This window comes from Hylaeus volcanicus, chromosome 3, assembly GCF_026283585.1.
Source record: "Hylaeus volcanicus isolate JK05 chromosome 3, UHH_iyHylVolc1.0_haploid, whole genome shotgun sequence".
In the NCBI taxonomy this organism is placed as follows: Eukaryota; Metazoa; Arthropoda; class Insecta; order Hymenoptera; family Colletidae; genus Hylaeus; species Hylaeus volcanicus.
In genome coordinates this window covers 20,338,395-20,357,063 of record NC_071978.1, presented here as the reverse complement: position 1 = coordinate 20,357,063, position 18,669 = coordinate 20,338,395, and the positions used below count along the sequence as shown (strand labels likewise).

Here is an 18,669-nt window from a genome sequence, read left to right as displayed (position 1 = left end):
CAACTCTTGTTACCTTTGTCCACTCAGAATTGGCGGCCGCAACAACCGACGGAGGTTATGGCGTGATGTCCAGCTTCCGACCCTCGAACAGCGCGAAGCTTTACGCTTCTCCAGAGGACACGAAGACGGTAGGCTATCGTTCCCGCAGCCTTCCAGCGCACACGACCCGCTGCCACGTGAGGAAGTCCCACAGCCTGCGCACCCCCAACAACACCACGTTCAAGCCTGTGAGCAATCAGCAAAATTCGAGCAACACAGCGAGCAACAACAACCAGGTGGGCAACAATCAGTACGCGCAGCCCCTGAAGACGAACAGAAGCCACAGCACGGTGGGCATCAGGGAACGAAAGAAGAAGGTCATCGCCACCAGCTCCTCCGTCACGAACCTCAGCTCCATCTCCAACACCAACGCAGGGCCAACTGTCCCCAGCTCGGCTGCGCCACCTATTCCGGAGCCCGATTACAGCCTTTCCGAGTCCGAGAACGACGAGGGCGAAGAGGAGACGGACGACGACGTGGAGTCTGAGATTGCGAAGGAACTCGAGAAGGCAGCTGCAAGGGAGAAGCTAGAGTCCACCAGAGAGACCTCGGGGAATTCGAACACCTCTGGTTCAAGTTCCTCTGGCAGCAGTTCGTTGCCGCATTCGTTCAGCGTGGAGGAAATCCAAAAGGTGAGGACCCAGCTGAAGTCGTCCAAGAGTCATCCCAACGACTTCCTGCTGCAGCAGACGCAGCAGTCCCTGGTAGAAGACGGGGATAACAGTTCAAGCGGAGTCAGTTCTGATCAAGATGTGCCAGTGGGTCCTCCGACGGGTTTCGACGACACGGCTGCGAGGAATCTAGCCAACGATGCTAGCCAGCACTCGACGACGGTGCTGACGGTGTCGAGCAACGAGAAGGAGGGGAATCCTAAAAGGACCAGCTACGGTGGCAGCGGTTTGCTCACCAGACACGCGGTGAGTCTGGCCCAATTGCCACCCCCGATCGAAGCAGACGCCGAAGAGCAGAGCAACGACCTGTTCGTACCACCGCCGCCCGAATTTAACGCTGGACCCTCCGCTGGGAATACGGACGAGATGGTCTTCGCACCGCCTCCTCAGTTCTGCGACAACAAGCAACAGCAGCAGAACCGCGTAAAGATCATCGGCGCGATACCGAAAGTTACCAACAATCAGGTGAAGGCTTCCGGTGGACGGTTGCACAATCAGTGAACGAACGATCGTCGCGAACCGTCGCCAATACACGGTTCGAATCGCGCATGATCGATGATCACGATCGCCCAGAGTCAATTTAATCTCTCCGTATTTAACCTTCCTCTCCAGTCAGAGATTGGCGCTGTCCGGGCACGATCCGTGTTTCCGCGACGAGAATTGATACCGCCACTTCGAGATCGTTGGTACACACGTACACACACGCATACACACGTAAAGACACATACAAACATATACAGACACATGCAGCGGGCGCTCAGCTACTCAAGACCACTGGGTTCTATGCAGCTAGTTTGAATGCAGGACATCTTTAAGACTTTTTTTTTAGAATGGTATAACGTGCCAATGGAAATGAATTTTATTTCTGCGTATAGAAGGAATAGTATGGTTTTAGGAAATATTTTTTATGTTTGCTTTAGACGCGGAAAAATGGAGTTGCTTTGGCTCGTAATGTGCGTCGGTGTTTCGGAGTCTAGGTCCATCGGTGCTTGAAGATGAAAGGTTGAGCAATGTTGTTTTCTTCAAGGTATTTTCCATCGTATGACGCATAAAACTTTTAAAATTTTAAGGATTTTAGAAACGATGGCGCTTGGAAGAGAGCTGTATTCAGCAGCAACGGTTTTATTGTAATGCGGATAGTAATAGGTAGAAGACACTGTACGTCATGCGATGGTGAATATGGTTGAGAATATTAGTGCCAAATTTTATAGAAATCGGATCAACTGTCCAAGTCGCTGAAACAGGACACGTGGTGTCGAGGCATACGTGTTTAAAGCTCTGCGTCAGGTATTTTTGTCGATATGTTTATCATTTTGAGTTCAAGCTATCTCTTTACATGGAAAAAGAATTTTAATTTTGTTCGCCAGAAGGAACCCCTTGAGAATCAAGCATGACTCGCGTGTTAGTCTGATTTTCCACAGGTTATCTCGTAAGGTACTTTGAGGATTGTGTGCGGTGAATAACATAACTTTATTTTATTCTTAACCCTTTCTTAAGTCTTATCATCGTAGCATTTGAACAGCCACTTACTTCAAACCAAATCAAATTGATATTATTCTTAGTGATTGAGTTGGTAAAGCGAGTCACCCAAATTTGAGCCAGATAAATTGGTGAATAGACTTTGACTTTCTCATTAAAATACCTCCTTATAATTTCAAATCTTCAAAACATTCAAAGTACTCACAATCTATAAATTGGAAATAAAGCTCCATCAGTATCGAGTCACGCAATTTTCAACGCATATTCCTCATGATTTTAAGTTATACAAAATTGAGTTAGCACGACGTTTATTTCCTTTGTTTCGTTAAGCGAGGGGGCGGTCTCGAGTAGCTCGCCACTGTAGATACATAAGGTTATTGCAATAAATTTTTCACACGAATACAAGACGCGTTCTCGCGCCCTTAAGGGTTTCTTTTTGTAAGGAGCGAATGCGCTTCGATCGAGAGAGTTCGCGTGTCGCTCGATCGCGCGTCCCCGCGATGGTAGTCCGAGCGAAAAATATTTCAGCGAGTTTTTACCGTAAAACCTAGATGAGCGCGTGTCGAAGTACGAGCCGCAAAATAGTCAAAATCCCGTGTAGCCGTCTCGCGGAATGGCCTAAAGGGGTCGATCCTGAACAAGATCCACGAACCGTAGCTCGTAATTAGAGAGAAAGAGTGAGAGAGCAATTCTGTGCGTGTGGAAACGTAGCGAACGAATGTGTAGCGTATAATCGGGGTTTGTTTTTCATGTTTCTATCGAGATATACGACGCGTGTTTAATACTTTTACATTTAACGACCTTTTAACAGACCCCTCCCTTGATCCTTCCCCGCTGTCCTTAAGAACGCCATCAATTTCTCTCTGCCCGAAACACATAGCGAAAAGCATTCTCGACGGACGATTAGGGTATCTGGTTAATTGAATCGATGCTTGTTAAGGCATCTTCTCACTTCGGGTGTTTGACAAGTGTATTTTTTAGTGTTAAAGAGTTACTAGTTGCTCCTTTGCTGGGGGATCGATTCAATTTTGCTTCAGTGTAATAAAATTTATTTGTTTCACTGTCGAGTAACTGTATTGTAATATTATTTGTAAATAATTTTTCTGTAATATTCCAACTCTTTATGTACCTTGTGAGTTGTACAAATTTTATCGAGATCGTTTAGCCCCTCTATGCTTTTTGAAGTGGGAAGATCCTTTAATAGAGATTCAAAGACAACAACGATGGGTACAATTCTTCTCTAGATAATGACATCGAGTAAGGAATATAAAAGAGTGGGAACTTTCAATCCATTACTCGTTGAATAAAAATTCAGATTCTAGTGTGAAGTATATTCGCAGCAAACAAACAAAAATTGCAACCGTCAAACGATTATTAATCTTGAATTAATAATCACATCAAGTTGATGCGTCGTTCGAGTAGAATTCTTCCCATTCGTATTCAGGATGCTTCGTACCGATGGGTTGGTTAGCTAAATAGTAAACAATGAAAAAAAAGAAAAGAAAAACGAAGAATAAAAAACGCGCGCGATTGAGTTCGATTCCGTTTCTCTCTCTCTCGTGTCTAGACACTGCTCAAGAGCCTAATTACAAATGTTCTACTCGCAAAAAGTCATTAGAGATTGTTTCTAGTTTGTAATAACGTTTAAATAGCGCAACGACGAGTATGAATTTATCGCTAAGCTCTCGTAATCCGCGTTAATAGAGGCGCACTGTACTACTACGTTAACGCACCAACATTATTCAGCTTGTAAGATAGAAATCGTATTCCTTCCAGATTCGAATCAGGCTCCTGGGAGCCGCGAGATGCTACGTTTTACCCACCGTTCACGGGGAAACGAACGATGGATCATTCAGTGAAATGGTTTAGCCATTATTTGACGTTTAATCGCGACGAGGAGGACGCGTGATTCTGTGTTTGTTTGCTTTGTAAACGACAAGGAAGCGTCGAAGGAAATTCTGTAATAGATTGTTCTCTCGTAGCCAAGTCCTTGGAAGCAAACATCGCACCGAGGATGCAGCGATTAGATCATTTTATTGCATCGAAAAGTATGTTCGAATGTGAGCTTTAAGTATTCACTTTGCTGGAAAAAATTCATTGAGGAACTTAAAATTATTCAACGCGCTATATCTTCTTATCTGCTTATCACACAAAACTTTGAACGATCTCATCTTTTTCGCCAAGACATTAGCTAATAAAAAGCATTGCGTACGTTTTACGAAATTCTCCATAGTTTTCGAGATATCTCCCACCCCCCATGAATTTAACTCTGACAAAATGAAAGTACTTAAAATTCATATAGAGACATATACAGTGGCGCAAATAAAATGTAATCGTTGCATTTGGTAGGTATCTTGGGACTGAGTTACGATGGCGATCGAATCCCCGCGTTGATTTGTCCTTTTGTATATAGTACAACACGTCCAATCGGGAAATTAAATCCGATGGCGTCGAAATGTTTGGATAGCAACAATATCTCGCGACTCTCGGTGACAGTGCTACATACTGTATATACCGGAACAACAATTGCTATGTATCGAATAATCTATAACGATGGAATGATTATTATCGTCGCGTTTACCATCGCCGCGATAGAATCTAAGCGATTATCCATAAAAGAAAAAGAAGAAAAAAAAAACGCAACGTCCTTCCTAATTATTGTTTCTACGCCTTTTCGAGTTTGAAAACGAGAAATCATATTCATATACAAACACAGCGAAGTACGATAAATTTAAGTCATCGGCATGCTGGTCGAGACGTGATGAAAACAACAACAACAAAAAATAATGAAAAAAAAAAAAACACCGTTTCCGTGTCGAAGGGAATCGTATAAAGATAAGTATTGAATGTTCCTTAGATATTTTATTGTTTGTTTTAACGATCGGTGGAACGCGAGGGATCGACGTCGCTGTTCGCATCGGTTTCAAAAAACTTTCGACGATCGACTGGTTGATTCGGGTCAGTAAAGCAATATTGTACGCTATTACAACGGCTCGTGTAATAATAAACCGTTTCTGAATAGAATTCTATCCTTGTTTTGCGTACGGTTTTGTATTGTTGCCGATTAACGCGACGGTTGAGAATCACCGACCTAGAGAAAGGTAATAAGAGGAAAGAAACCTATAGTTAACGACATTCCTGCCAAAACTAATTATAATAGTGTGTATTATATCAAAATTTATGGAAGAGTTGACGCTGAACGCATTTTAATCGGTTTCTTCACGATTGCTTTACGAAGACGAAAGTGTGATCATTTTGGGATCATTGATAATACTCTCTCATGAATTTTAATTTTCATATTTTTTTAATATGTCCTTATTAATGTATTATCAACGAATTTGTGAGGTTCTCAGCTTAAAAATGAATCGAAACACGGCTATATCCAGATTACTTTTAGTTCATATTAACAAAAGCAATTTGTAATTAATCACAATATAAAGTATCGAGACCCGATTGTCCTGATTTTCATCAAGAAAGCCTCACGAATCCACTGATAATATTGTTAGGATTCATGGTGAGAAATAAAAGTTTAAAATCGTTTCCTCTCTCGATATAACAACACCAGACGACTCGACCAGTGACGTTATATCGAGGGATCACTGTGTCATTCGAACGTAGCCTAATTTCTTTGCCGATGGACGTTTAACTCGGTCCACGAGACCATAGATAATGTTTTACATAGCTTGCTCCAAATGAAAAGTTTCGCGTAACCGCGCTAGAATTAATCATTTTTCCCGGAAAAAGGGCGTTATGCGTGTATCGCTTAAGGTGATGGAGTACGGAAGATTCAGAGTACTCGAAGAAACCGAATGAATTTATAAAGTAACAAGCTGTATGGCTCTGAATATTGAACGTTTGTTATTCGGATAAAATGGATACGATTTTCAATTTGTTCATACAAATTTGATATTTCGAGCTGTATATATATATATTTAAAAGTAGTCGTCATCTATACATAACGTTTCCATAAACCCTTGCTAATCCGTGCAACATTTCCTTTGATCAATTTCTTCCATTTCCCTTTGGAAAAGCTACAATCCTTCCCCCCAGTTCCTAGAATCACCTACACATGCACTTATCGAGATGCAAGGATAGTGCACCGAATGATCCAGACTGAATTTCTCCAAATTTTATTTACTCAAAAACATGTCCTGTGGTACACCCATTTTAGTCATTGCTCCACGTTTGATACACCTTTCCTCCTCTTTATTCTTAGTTACGATTATATATTATCATCCTACGATTACCGTTAGTACCTTTTGTACTATAAATTAATGTATCACGAGTTGCAAGATACGTGCAATTTTTCGACGATAAATAATAATCGATCATGTTCAAATAACTACGGCATGGTTTACTATATCACAGTCCTTTCTTGTCTGTTTGATGTGAACAACGGTTTGTCTGTAATATTTGGTAAGTGGTACATTATTTATGGCGATTGAAATTCTCCGCGGTCCCGCGGATTGGATGTAAATTGCCCCGCGTTAGGTACGGGTGAAACAGGTCCGATGCTAAAAATGCTATCGCAGTACTAATTTTGCGAAGGTATGTTTATATACGACAATTATTAATCCCCTAACATTTTGTTTTCCTTATAATTATCTTATAAATGAACTTAATTTGAGTATATGAAATAACGATACGGTTAGTGAATTTGTGATTACGTCAAAAATTTGTTTTTTTTAAATATTTAATTTAATATCTGGTCTTAGTCCTAATGGCGCCATCGGTGGTGAAATGTTCAAGTTTGTAGAGAAACTAGAAGTTCTTCCTAGTGTAGTATCCGCGCCTCCCATACCCAACAATAAGGAGTCAAATAAGAACACGAAACGTAGGCTACGGGATTGGTCGCGTAGGTAAAGCGGTCGACTGTGGATCCGAGGATCGTGGCTTCGAATCCCCGTGCCTTATTTTTCGTTTAGACTCCTACATTAGTTCTACTAGATGGCATCACCATTCTTTGTGGTGCCATCTACCAACGTATTAGTGGTACCGCTGCGCCTAAGAAATGACAACCCAACCGATAAATAGACTCCTCATGGTTGTCGTTTACCGGGGGCACCTCTCTGCGCTTCTGACCGGGCAACTGAACCAACTAACAGGCTGGTTTAGGTTGCAGCATACCAGGGGCACATCTGCGCCTACGACGCCGCAATTGGGCCTACAAACTGGCTAGCATCGGTTGCCATCTAACAGGGGCATACGCTGCACCTACAAGGTGACAAATAAATCTTCGTTCAGGCCGCGTTACACCCAGGTAATGGACACTAACTTTTCATTCGCATATGGATGAACTTCTTGACATCTCCTAACAACTTCCAACATCTCCTAACACCTTCTAACATCTCCTAACAATTCCTGATACTTCCTGACACTTCCTGACACCGTCTAATATCTTCTAAGATCGCCTATTAACTCCCCTGACATTTCCTTAACTTCCTAACACCACATAACAACATCCAGCATATCCTAATAACTCCTGACACCTTCTCACACATCCTAACACCTACTAAACACCTTCCAAGCCCTCCTGCCACCACCTAACATCACCTGACATTTCCCTTTAATTTCTAATCACTTCCTGGTCACCTCCTCGCTCATCAAGTTATACTCATACACAAGATAAAGGTAAGTCTCAAGCTACAATCAACAATGTTGCAAATCGCTTCTCTCGGGACTACAACAATGTTGCAAATTGCTCCTCGCGGAACTTCAACAATGTTGCAAGTTCAACGATGTTGCAAATCGCTTCTTTTGGGACTAAACCATTTTGCAAGTTCAACAATGTTGCAAATCGCTTCTCTCGAGACTACAACAATGTTGCAAATCGCGTCTCTCGAGACTACAACAATGTTGCGAGTTCAACAATGTTGCAAATTGCTTCTCTCGGGGGGGGGGGGGGGGGCGCTACAACAATGTTGCAAGATCAACAATGTTGCAAGTTGCTCAGAAGTATAACAAAGTGGCAACTCAGAAGTTCGGCAAAATGTGACAAAATCCGAAAAATCGACTCGACTTTTGCAACATTGTTGTAGTTCTAAGATGAGCGATTAATACCTGAATAAAACCTGATGATTTATTACGATATGCGACTTCATTTATTCTCGAAGTAAATAAATTTATACATAAACAATAAGTAAGTTTAAAGGTGCAAGCATACTTACCAATGAAATGTATTCTAAATGATTACTTACAATGGCATAACGTGAAATTGGACGAGGTAGAATACCCTTGTGATGGGAATCGCATAGTTAACTTGAAAGTGCTTAGTGAAAACTAATTGGGATGGCGTGAAGAAATAGTAAAAAGATGATTGGGAAATGATGCGGAAATGATGACAAGTTAAAGGAGAGCATAAGACAAGTGACAGGAAATATAGGAACTAAAAGAGGTAAAGTATGAGTTGAAATTGTTGTTCCACCGTCGATGAAGCAGCCCCTATTATCGATCCCTTGAAGGTATCCTGTGGAACAACAAACCGTTACTATGACTACTGCCTGCTGCATACGAAGTCGGCGCCACGTTTGTCCACGTTCTTCTTGTGTTCCTCGTTTCTAGCAAGCATTAGGTATGCGTTGCTTTGGTCACGTCGTTGAGAACATCAAACGCGTCTACGCGATTGGAGAGATAATCAAATGAACCGATCGAGCGAAAGGACCCAACGACGGAGTGCGGTGGACGTCTCTCGCAGAAACAACTTCAGCAGCTCCCAAGAGTCTTCGTCGTCGTCTGACAGTAACGAGAACTTACCGTATACAAAGAGCACCAGCACACCTGTGAGAAGCAGGTGGACGGACAGTGGTGAAGCTATCAGCAGGTCAAGAAACAGGCAGAGTCCATCTGATACCGAGGATACCGAAGAAGAGTCCTCTGATGAGAAGGAATTGGAAAGCCCTCGGAGACACAATGAAGAAACACACGGTAGCCGAGAAAAGCATCAGGATGAAAGAGTTGCTCAAAAACAGAAGAGAAGACACGATCGTCGTGGAAGACGGAGACACGATAAACGCTTCGAAGACTCTGAAAACGAGGAGAAGAAAGAAACGAGTCCCCAGTCTTCTGGAAAGCGCTATGGGGATGGTGATGCCGACCATTCGAAAAGAAAAAGTCGGGACTTTCAAGGTAAAAGCTCGTCTAACGAAATAAATTAAGGTAACATGGCAGAGTATTAAATCACAGTAGCTCTAATTTACTCTCCTTCTACCTAACAGAATTTATTGTGATAGATTGCACACATACTAAAAGTATAATAAATATGGTTACAAAGGAGAGAACGAGTTGCCAATCACGGAGATACTGAAGAGGAGCCAGGAGAACGCGCGCACTAAGTACGAGGACCAGCCACCCCTTCCAGAGTTGACTACGGATAAAATTTACGTACAGTACAGGGATGGTTTCAGCGCCATGAAAATTAGTCGATCGAGAGGTTCACGAGCAGGGAGGAAAACGGAAACGGATGACGGGAACGATATCGTTGAGAAACGAGATTCTCCGCCCATAAGGGTGGCCATTAGGTTTCAACAATGTTCAAAGAGCATCGGTCTCGTCTTTCAGGGCCTTTTGGGTGGCATGGCGCTCATGCACTTCATAATGGTATGTCTCTATTCTATAACAGACGCTTTGATGTCTTTGAATCTTTTAATAAATCTCCCAGTGTCAAGGTTCTGTTTGTTATACCTAACACAAAATCTATTGTAAGACTGAGTACCACTGGCACATTTTTAATTGCACAATCTAATAGAAATTCTTGGAAAATAAAAACATGGTGAAAATAAAGTAACCCCCTCGGTAGTACAAAGGTTATTGTTTCTTTCTAAATTATGTTTTAGCTAAACGTCCTTTTCGAGACTTCCATGGAATTCGTCATAGATCACTCGACAATTTGCGAGATCTACGCCAACATATTTTCCTTCTGTATTGCCCTGTGCATCGTCTGCACTCTTGACAAGTACGTCACAATATTTTTACAAATGTGTTTCGTTCTATTTACTTGTTCACTTTCTTCCAGGTTCGATTTGGCTCGATTCGACATGTATCACTTGCGCGAGATCTACTCCGACTACAACAAAGCAGTGATCGCGGTTCCTTTATATCTGATCGTATTCTGCCTTCATCAGATTTCTTCGGGAACCGACAATCGACTCGCATCTGTGCACTATTACAACGCAAGCGACACCGTGTGGGAGAATGTAAGCTCGACCAAAACATTTACAATGAAAAAAGAAAACTATCAACGATACTACTTACGTTTCACTTTAGGTTACCCGTACGCAAAATCTCGTGAACGATTTAACCAGCTGGCAGAAGATATCGATGTCAAAGGACATACTAGCTATCTTCGCCTGGCTGTTCGTTTCCCTCAGCACCAAGGATGACGCGTTCCTGATTCACCTACGATCCATGGAGAAGTACGCCAACGACGTCGAATCTTCTCAACGATAGACGCGACCTAGTTTATTCGAAGAGAACGTTACTTTTATTCGGGTTAGTGGCTGGCTCGTGTACGGTTTCAGTTTTTATTCGTAACAGAATAGGGTCTGATATGTACAATATTTATAAAGTTTTCCTAAACGCTAACAGATAATACACGTACATGTAATACCAATGAAGACAATAACATTAAGAATAAAATATAACATACGGCACGATCGTACAATAGTAAAATATGGTCTTAGACTTCGTCTCGTGCCCGATGCAGAGTTGTGTCTACGATTGTAGGAGAGAATCGATGTTGTAAGCGTTCGGTCAGATGTTATCTCCAAACCAGGGATGAAAACAATGTTGCTATATTAATGCACACTGCCATAAAGGTACCTTACCGAGGAGTCAAAGCACTCGAAGGCACATGTGGTCGAACCCTGTCGAACTCTGGCACATGTGCCCTCGATAGCTCTTCGCTAGAAGAGTTCTTCTAGAAGAAGATTAGATCGATTCTTGCCCACAAACGCGGACTCAACACGCTTCGAAAGTTTTTGTTGTACGACTAAACGTCAGCACACGTTATAAATAATTGTGCGAAGGCTCTTGTATTAACCTGCGAAGCAACAGATAAATATATATTATATGTATATGTATATAAATACTGTACGTACATTTACAACGCTAACGCATTTCCGTACTCTCCTCGAATATACATAGTCGATCGTTTAAAATATCTCTGGACTTTAATAACGCTATTATTTTCATCAAGGCACTGTTTACAGTTCACGTACGAGGTCGACGACCGATTCGAGTCGATCTTTCGCTCGTGGACAGCCGATACGCGTTCTGGAGGTAAACGATGCGCAAGATTAGCTCCGATCATGTCGAATAAATTAAGGGGGTGGGAGGAGAGAATGGGGAGAAGAACGCATCGCGATACAAGCAAATCCAAGAACGCGGATCGGACGTTCGTCGGCGAAGACCGATCGTTTCCCGTCGTTGCTCGACTGATCAGATCTCTCTTTTTCTCTCTCTCTGTCTCTTTGTTTTTCGTGAAAAAGCAGGACGATTTAGTGGTCCGTTCTATCGACAAATGGGTACTACTCGTCCCCGAGGAACGGCGGCGTGGTTCGATCGCGACCTGCGCTGGGACGTAAGTCGCGATTTTACTGGCTAACGGCTCTCTTGCTTCGTTCCAATGAGCCTCTAAGGGGGAATTCCTTGTCGGAATGGGACGCTTTTGTAACGACGCGATGAAGACGCATGTTTTCGTTTACCTGGCTACGTTCTTCAACGTACTGGATTGCGTCAGGCGTGTAAACACTCGACAATGGATTGCTTTTATAACAGTGCGCGTATCGTAGGGCCTGTCGGGCCATTTAGGGCTCTAGAACTATAGTATTGTTTACCACAATGTTGCAGACATTAAAATTTTGTAGTGTTTCGTGATTGTACACGAATAAAATCTCTTCAAATTAATCTCAGAGTGTCCGTGCCTCAATTTGGTCCTGCCAAAGATAATAAATTACTCCGACTTGCTACCCCCACGACTAAAACACATATTGGAAAAACATTACAAGCGTCGGATAATTCCACCTTAACAATTACACCTTGCTCCTCGTGCTAAAAAGCTTCAGAATCGTTTGCGCGAATTCGGCGACGGCAGTGTACAAAGAGAGCATGATTTGTGCCATGGTAACCTCGCTGACGATATAACGGACTGCTCCGTAAAGTTCGTTCGTCGCCAACGAGCATTTAATAATTTGGATGTCGATCAGAGTCCCCGAAACAGGGTTGGGCAGTGATTACATTGCGATTACTTTCGAAGTAATCGCTTGAAACTGTTAGATCAGATCACACTTTAAATCCGCAATCGTAAATCAATAATTTGCTATCTTTCATAGCTGATCGAGGCCGATTAATCCTATTTCTTGCTGAGGAGAGACTCGAGGGGATCCACGCACTGTTGTTGAAATTTTATACAACTCGAATGCCCCTCGGTTCTCTTCTCGCTGTAGTACTCTAACCGTAATCACGAACTACGTTGCCCAACACTGCCCAGAAATCACGGAACACGTTGAAAAATGGCCAGCGGTCGTTGGAACGTTTTCCTCGGAAGTAGCGAGTACGGTTTTAGAGGTGCAACGACGTTCCGTCAGAGCCAATCGAAATTCGTCCAAGGAAAGGAGTCACTGGAGTCGAAAGAGCCTTCCCTTTTCTTCGGAATCCAGCCTCTAGGTTCCCGTCCAGTGGCCAAAGGAGACCAGGACGAGAGACGTCCTCTGTCATCCTCTTCTCTGTCCTCCTTCGGGCGCGTCGGCCAACCGAGGGAAACTAGACTCCGTCGTTGGCTGTTTCCCATCGATTCCCTGGGATTCCGGCGATCCGCGTTCCTCTTGTTGCCCCCTTTTCGCGAAATGCCACGGGGATAACGGAGATTCAGAGTCGACGGAGGAGGGGGCAGCAGCTCTTTGATGATTTCCGCCGTTGCGGTGGCTGAAACTCACGCACGATCTCCTTTTCCGCTCGCTTTTTTCCCGAGTCGCTTTGTGCGCGGTTTCAGCCCGCAGGGGGGACGAATCACGCAGTCTGGACTCTTTGTGGCGCGGAGGAAGAGCCAGGAACGCGGGACATCCTGAACGACGAACAACGAGAGAAAACGGCTCGTCTTTGGACGCCAACCGTTCCTCCGCGCCCATCCGCGCCGGCGATCAAACGGCTCCTGCGTCGTTCTGCATGTATCTGCACCACGAGCGGCCGTTGTTGTTGCTCTCGCGGACTTGAAGCAATCCTCAGTCGTCGAAGTCGTGTCTGAGCTTTATGTAGAGACACGAGCCAAGGACGATCCCGAACAGCTCAAGCACGGACAGGCCCAGTCCCACCGCGCCCAGGATTATCAAGTGGTCCTTCGTCGTCTCCAGGAACTTGTAGATGCAGCCCTGGACAGACATTCAGGCTCGTTAGGGGTGGCCCTCGAGGCTAGGATCGTTCTTCGAGGTATACGAAAATCGTAAAAGTAGAAATAATGGATCTTACTCGGGGGAGAGAGGATGATAAAGATGGTTAAAGATCGTTCGTGGAAGCAGAATTGTTTGGGAAAATAAACAATGTTGAATTAACCCTTTGCACTCCGGAGGTGACTCTCAGTCACATTTCAACACTTTGTCTACCGGGCTATTTAGAAACAGACTTTAATTCAAAAAAGAATTTCTTACGGTAGCATATGCCAATCTAGGCTGACAATAATTCCTCCATACTGTTACTGGGTACATTGAAAGCCAAGTTTGTTTCCAAACACTGAACATTGTAAGTAGACAACCATCAACATAGTAAATAAATTCGAATAGCTAAATACTGCAATAAAAAAGCCTAAAAATAGGCTCCCGGTAAATAAAGTGTTAACGTAATGCAGTAACTCGAGAGGTGACTCACCACCGGGTTTCACGCAATAAATCAACCAGCAGTAATGTTTGTTCAGGTCTCATTCCTCTAGAACTCGATGTTTCATAAATAAAATAATCGTCAAAGGAGTAAAGGTGACCTGATTCTCAAATCTCAAATTAGTTTGCTATCACAAATCGGGCTACATCTTTAAAGTCAAACTAAACTTAGCATTCGTTGCAATAAAATGTTTGCGAAAGCATCTCGAGTTGCTGGTAGATGCCACAAAAAAAAGGCCTCGAGGGTTAAAGGGTTAAAGAATCCGGTAATTTTAATTATTTAAAAATTAATAAATCCTCAATATTTAAATATTTTATTGAATCAAATTCTTAAGAATTTTTTAAATATTTTTTAAATGAGCAAATTATACGTATACGTGTAATTTATGAGGATTTTAATGTAAATTCCTTTTAGAATAATAAAATTAATTTTAAGAGTTCATGGTCCCAAAGTTGAAATTATTCGTGAAAGTAGGCTACAGAAGATTTTTGAAATATTAACCCTTTGTCGTCCTATGTCGAGTGAGACTCGATGCCACTGAAATCAGAAAATCTGAACTGCAAAGGGTTAAATTCGTGAAAGGACTTTATCACCTAACCCCAGACCTATGTTCGATATATTAATTTTCTATGGCCTAGTGATATCATCGATATTAATTTATCAACTGAAAGAGCTAAACACTGTCGATGCAGAGGCTCGATTCCATGAACCGGAAGAGATCTTCAATTAATAGAATCCATATCTCGAGTGCGCGGTTAATGGTGACTCGTATCTATCCGCAGTATTTTTATGCGACGGGATCTAGAGGATTTCGATAACGAGCTTCTGTTCTCGAGCCTGATTCCACGAATTTAAGGGTCCCGTCGAGCGGTAAGGGCGTCGTTCTTCGCGGCGTTCGCGTAAAAAAAAAATGAAATTGCACAAATAAGCGCGTGTTTCAGACCGAGGCAGAAATCGAATAAACGCTCGTCGAGGAGGAGATCAAGTGAATCGAATGCGACGTATCGATCGTCGGCGAGACAAAGAAGTCTGGATGAAAAAGTGGACTCCTCCGAGTAGTTAAATACCGTGTAATGGATGTTCGATGGATGGTCCCTCCTTCCGCAAAGGGGCGTCGGGGTTTTGCAGCAGCTAGTGGGCACGAGGCTCCCTTCCTTCAGAACATCCTCGTCTTTGTGCCACTCACTCACCAGCCAGTCCTCGAATCTCAGGGCTCCGCAGCATTTGAACTGGAAATTTCAACAATTAGATCCCTCCGCTTTCCATTGGTTCCGTTACTTAGAAATCTAGGCTCGGGACCAACAATCCTCCTTAGCTAAAAATGTTTACTTCGACAATCCTTCCAATTCAATTTTTCAAAGTTGCTCGAAATATTTAAAGCTTGTGCCCCTCCCCTTTTAAAATTAGAGTGTCCAAAGTGCTTTATAGTTCAGTGGTTTGTAACGCTCTGTGTAACAAGGCCTGGGAGAGATGTCTTTGTTGTTTACACTTTAAGGCATCGCCGATCAGCAGTTTTCCTCGAAAGAGGAGAGGAATCGATGAATGGAGTCGCAGAGGCATTAATCGATTTACAGAAAGACGAGTCGAACCCATTTCGCAACGCGATAAAGATAATTTGCCGTCGTAAAGCACTCGTAGCGGTGGCATCGTCGGTGGAAGGTATAAAAAAGAATGCTCAGACGATATCGCGGCCATGTAAGGCTGCCCGCAGCTATTTCGTGCGAAGCGAAATTTAACGACGTCCTCCGTCCGCGTTGGAAAATACCGAGGGAAATAAAATAGCGAAAGAAATAAGCACGCGCCGCGAACAGATCTATTATACCACCCTAGACATTCAGGAGGATACTCTCTTACCTACTTCAATTCCATAAATAGTGAAGCCTTCTCCGCGTTTAATTTATTTACATTTGAACCATTATCTATCGTTTTATATGGCCAAAATTTTAATTCTTTCATTGCAAAGGTGGGACAAGCTTTTAAATTTTGTTTCAACAGTTACCTACTTCAATTCCATAAATAGTGAAGCCTTCTCCGCGTTTAATTTATTTACATTTGAACCATTATCTATCGTTTTATATGGCCAAAATTTTAATTCTTTCATTGCAAAGGTGGCACAAGCTTTTATATTTTATTTCAACAGCGTCCGACTCGTAAAATTTCAATCCATTCATTGCAAAGGTCCCACAAGCCCCAGTTTACAGGAAATTCTTCAGGATCGATTAAGCAAAGAGTGACTCGATCCTGCACGAGCAACTAGCGGTAAAGTAGCCTTCGTTTGACTGAAGTTAAAAATGTACGAGGGTTGTAAACAACAAAACAGAAGCGGAACTCGGCGCTCTTTATGGCTAACTGCTCTCTTCAATTATTCCCGTGCCGGCGATCCTTCTTCCGGTCGCTTCGCGAGCACGTATCGCCTGGCTGTACTCACCTCTATCTGCATCTGGTCGATCGCGGCAGTTTCCCTGCTCCTCACGGAGTAGTTCTCGAGGAAGGTACGATTAAGAGTCATCTTGAATTCAGGGCCGACTTGCTCCTCATAGAGTCGCGCCAGCGCGCCCACTCCTGCCTCCAGCACGAACACCAGCATCACGACGAACACGTACTGCGCAAGAAAATGAAAACAGAATCAATGGTAACTGGAAAATGAATCGTGACAAGCCTCCCACCCATCCGTCTTCGTCTCAGCAGTCGAGAAACACTCTCCTCGCCCAAGAGTGGGTGTGGTTGAATGAAATTTTATTTAAATGTAACATGAGTCGAATAAAAGTGCATTCGAATGAGAACTTTACTTGAACAGAAGTTCATTCGAGTAGAAATTGATTCGGATGGAAATTTGTTCGAATAAAAATGCATTCAAATGGAAATGTACTGAAATCGAAATGTATCTTAACGAAAACATACTCGAATAAAAATAAATTCGAACGGAATTCGAATGGAATTCTATTCGTCTAATCGTCCAATTAAAGTTGTGTTTGAAGGGAAATATAGCACCTATTAAATATTAATTGTTCCTTTTTTTTTTGCATTTAAATATCCTTTTGAGCGCGCTCACCATTGTTCGCGAAGAATTTGCGCGCAGCGAAGCGATCAGATTCTCAATCATTCTGGCGTTGCCTCGTCGAAAGCATAATTTCCCCGAACAATCGATTAATGACGTGCTCGTTACTCGCAAAATCGACGACTAGTCGAGCCATCGACGAAAACAAGTTCGACAACCTGTTTCCTTTTCATCCTGGCTTCCGTGATAAATTATGCGCTGCTTGTCGACCGCAACACGCCCGACCGACGAAAATCGAGTTTCCCTAATTCTCGGGCAAACAAGTGCTACCCCGTGTAATTTTCCGCGGTCGTTGCCGCGTAATTTCGTTGCAGTGTCTCGTTGCGACGGCAACCTGCTGTTCTTTAAACTGGATAAGCTTGGGAAAGTGCTCTTAATTCGCATTCTCTTCGAGGCAACAGGTTTTAAAAATTTGTTGGCACTTTCGGAGGTTTGGAATGATATTTAAAATAATACTCGTGGGATCTTTGGCAAAAAGGGGTCCAAGGTAATAATTCATCGAGATAAAAGTTACCTAAACATCTTCGATAATAAGCTGTACTAAATTATGCTATTATTTAGACCTAGATCGAATTATGTTTTCTTTAACGCACGCCATTCTATTTTTCTCCAAATATCATGGGTCTCCTCTTCAAACATTTGCTTTCAAGATCAATGTTCTTTAATATAAAACACCCCTAGACATCAAGAGAATCTCCACAAAAGTTTCAATCGAAATTAATAACAGATAAAGCCTGCAAAGTTCAAACATAAGCACTTTGCATATACAAAGGAACATTTTCACGCTACCTCTGACAAAATGTTTCGAACGCCACAGAATTTTCGACGAGCCCCATATTTTTAATCATTCCGGGGTACGTGGAGTACCTCTAATTTGGTTTTTGCGACAGGAAAAATCTCTATCCACGAGCAAAGAGCAACGGAATATATAATCGGAAAGTGCTTCGACGGAGGATCCATGCGCGTTGAACCCGCGAAATGCCGCGCGAGGCGTTTTAGAATTTTCATGAATATAAATCCCGAACGCGTCGACAACCTTCCTGCATGAATATTCAAACCGTGGAGCGGCCGCCGATCGTTCGGACGAAAACTTCCCAGCAGATTCTTACGCGGAGGAGGAGGCCTGCAAGCGTGATTAAAGCTTTGAAATACATTTAGAGGGGCTTTAAGGCGGGGAAGGGGGAAAGTTCTGATCCGGATGAAACTTTCACGCGAGGATTAAAAGGTCGTCGAAGGACGACGAGGTCATCTTTGGTGGTAATTGGGAAATGTAAAGATGAAGAAGAGAATTGACAGGAAAAAAGAATTTAAAGAAAAATAAGAGAACATTTTGTAAATGATAAATGGCTGTAAAATAAATGATTAAGAAATAGAGAGATTAGGATTGAGATTGGATACTCGGACTTTAAAGGGATGATACGTTTGGATACGTTGAGAGGTGTAGGTTAGTTTATCGAAAAGGAAACACGAGTACTTTAGCAAGTACAAAAATATCTCTTGTACCCCTTTCCTGCAGAATGATTATCACATATCCTACTAATCACTAATAATCCCCCA

General features: G+C 42.8%; 3 protein-coding genes across 16 annotated transcripts in view; 2 read left to right on the top strand and 1 right to left on the bottom strand.

Moving 5' to 3' along the window:
- LOC128873842 (SH3 and multiple ankyrin repeat domains protein 2) overlaps nt 1-6,382 on the top strand; it is a 206,120-nt gene extending 199,738 nt beyond the window's left edge. For all 10 annotated transcript variants that reach the window (XM_054117748.1, XM_054117751.1, XM_054117747.1 and 7 more), the window contains one exon: nt 28-6,382. In XM_054117748.1, coding sequence (XP_053973723.1) covers nt 28-1,211 — 1,184 coding nt within the window. In that variant the 3' untranslated portion in view covers nt 1,212-6,382. The remainder of the gene's footprint in view (nt 1-27) is intronic.
- Nucleotides 6,383-8,319: 1,937 nt separating this feature from the next.
- Nucleotides 8,320-10,634, top strand: LOC128873951 (splicing regulatory glutamine/lysine-rich protein 1-like). Of its 4 annotated transcripts, XM_054118021.1 has the most exons (5): nt 8,320-9,314; nt 9,460-9,785; nt 10,022-10,140; nt 10,201-10,381; nt 10,452-10,634. In XM_054118021.1, exons 1-5 carry the CDS (start codon nt 8,828-8,830, stop codon nt 10,632-10,634), a joined length of 1,296 nt encoding a protein of 431 aa, XP_053973996.1. In that variant the 5' UTR covers nt 8,320-8,827. The 4 variants fall into 4 exon arrangements, with proteins under 4 accessions (XP_053973996.1, XP_053973995.1, XP_053973994.1 ...); XM_054118020.1 differs by having other exon boundaries at nt 8,321-9,314; nt 10,201-10,634; XM_054118019.1 differs by having other exon boundaries at nt 8,324-9,314; nt 10,022-10,381.
- Nucleotides 10,635-10,694: 60 nt separating this feature from the next.
- Nucleotides 10,695-18,669, bottom strand: part of LOC128873953 (CD151 antigen-like) — a 106,354-nt gene continuing 98,379 nt past the window's right edge. For both annotated transcript variants that reach the window (XM_054118022.1, XM_054118024.1), the window contains 3 exons: nt 16,483-16,656; nt 15,122-15,283; nt 10,695-13,552 (listed from right to left, as the gene is read on the bottom strand). In XM_054118022.1, the coding sequence (XP_053973997.1) occupies nt 13,406-13,552; nt 15,122-15,283; nt 16,483-16,656 (483 nt within the window). In that variant the 3' untranslated portion in view covers nt 10,695-13,405. The remainder of the gene's footprint in view (nt 13,553-15,121; nt 15,284-16,482; nt 16,657-18,669) is intronic.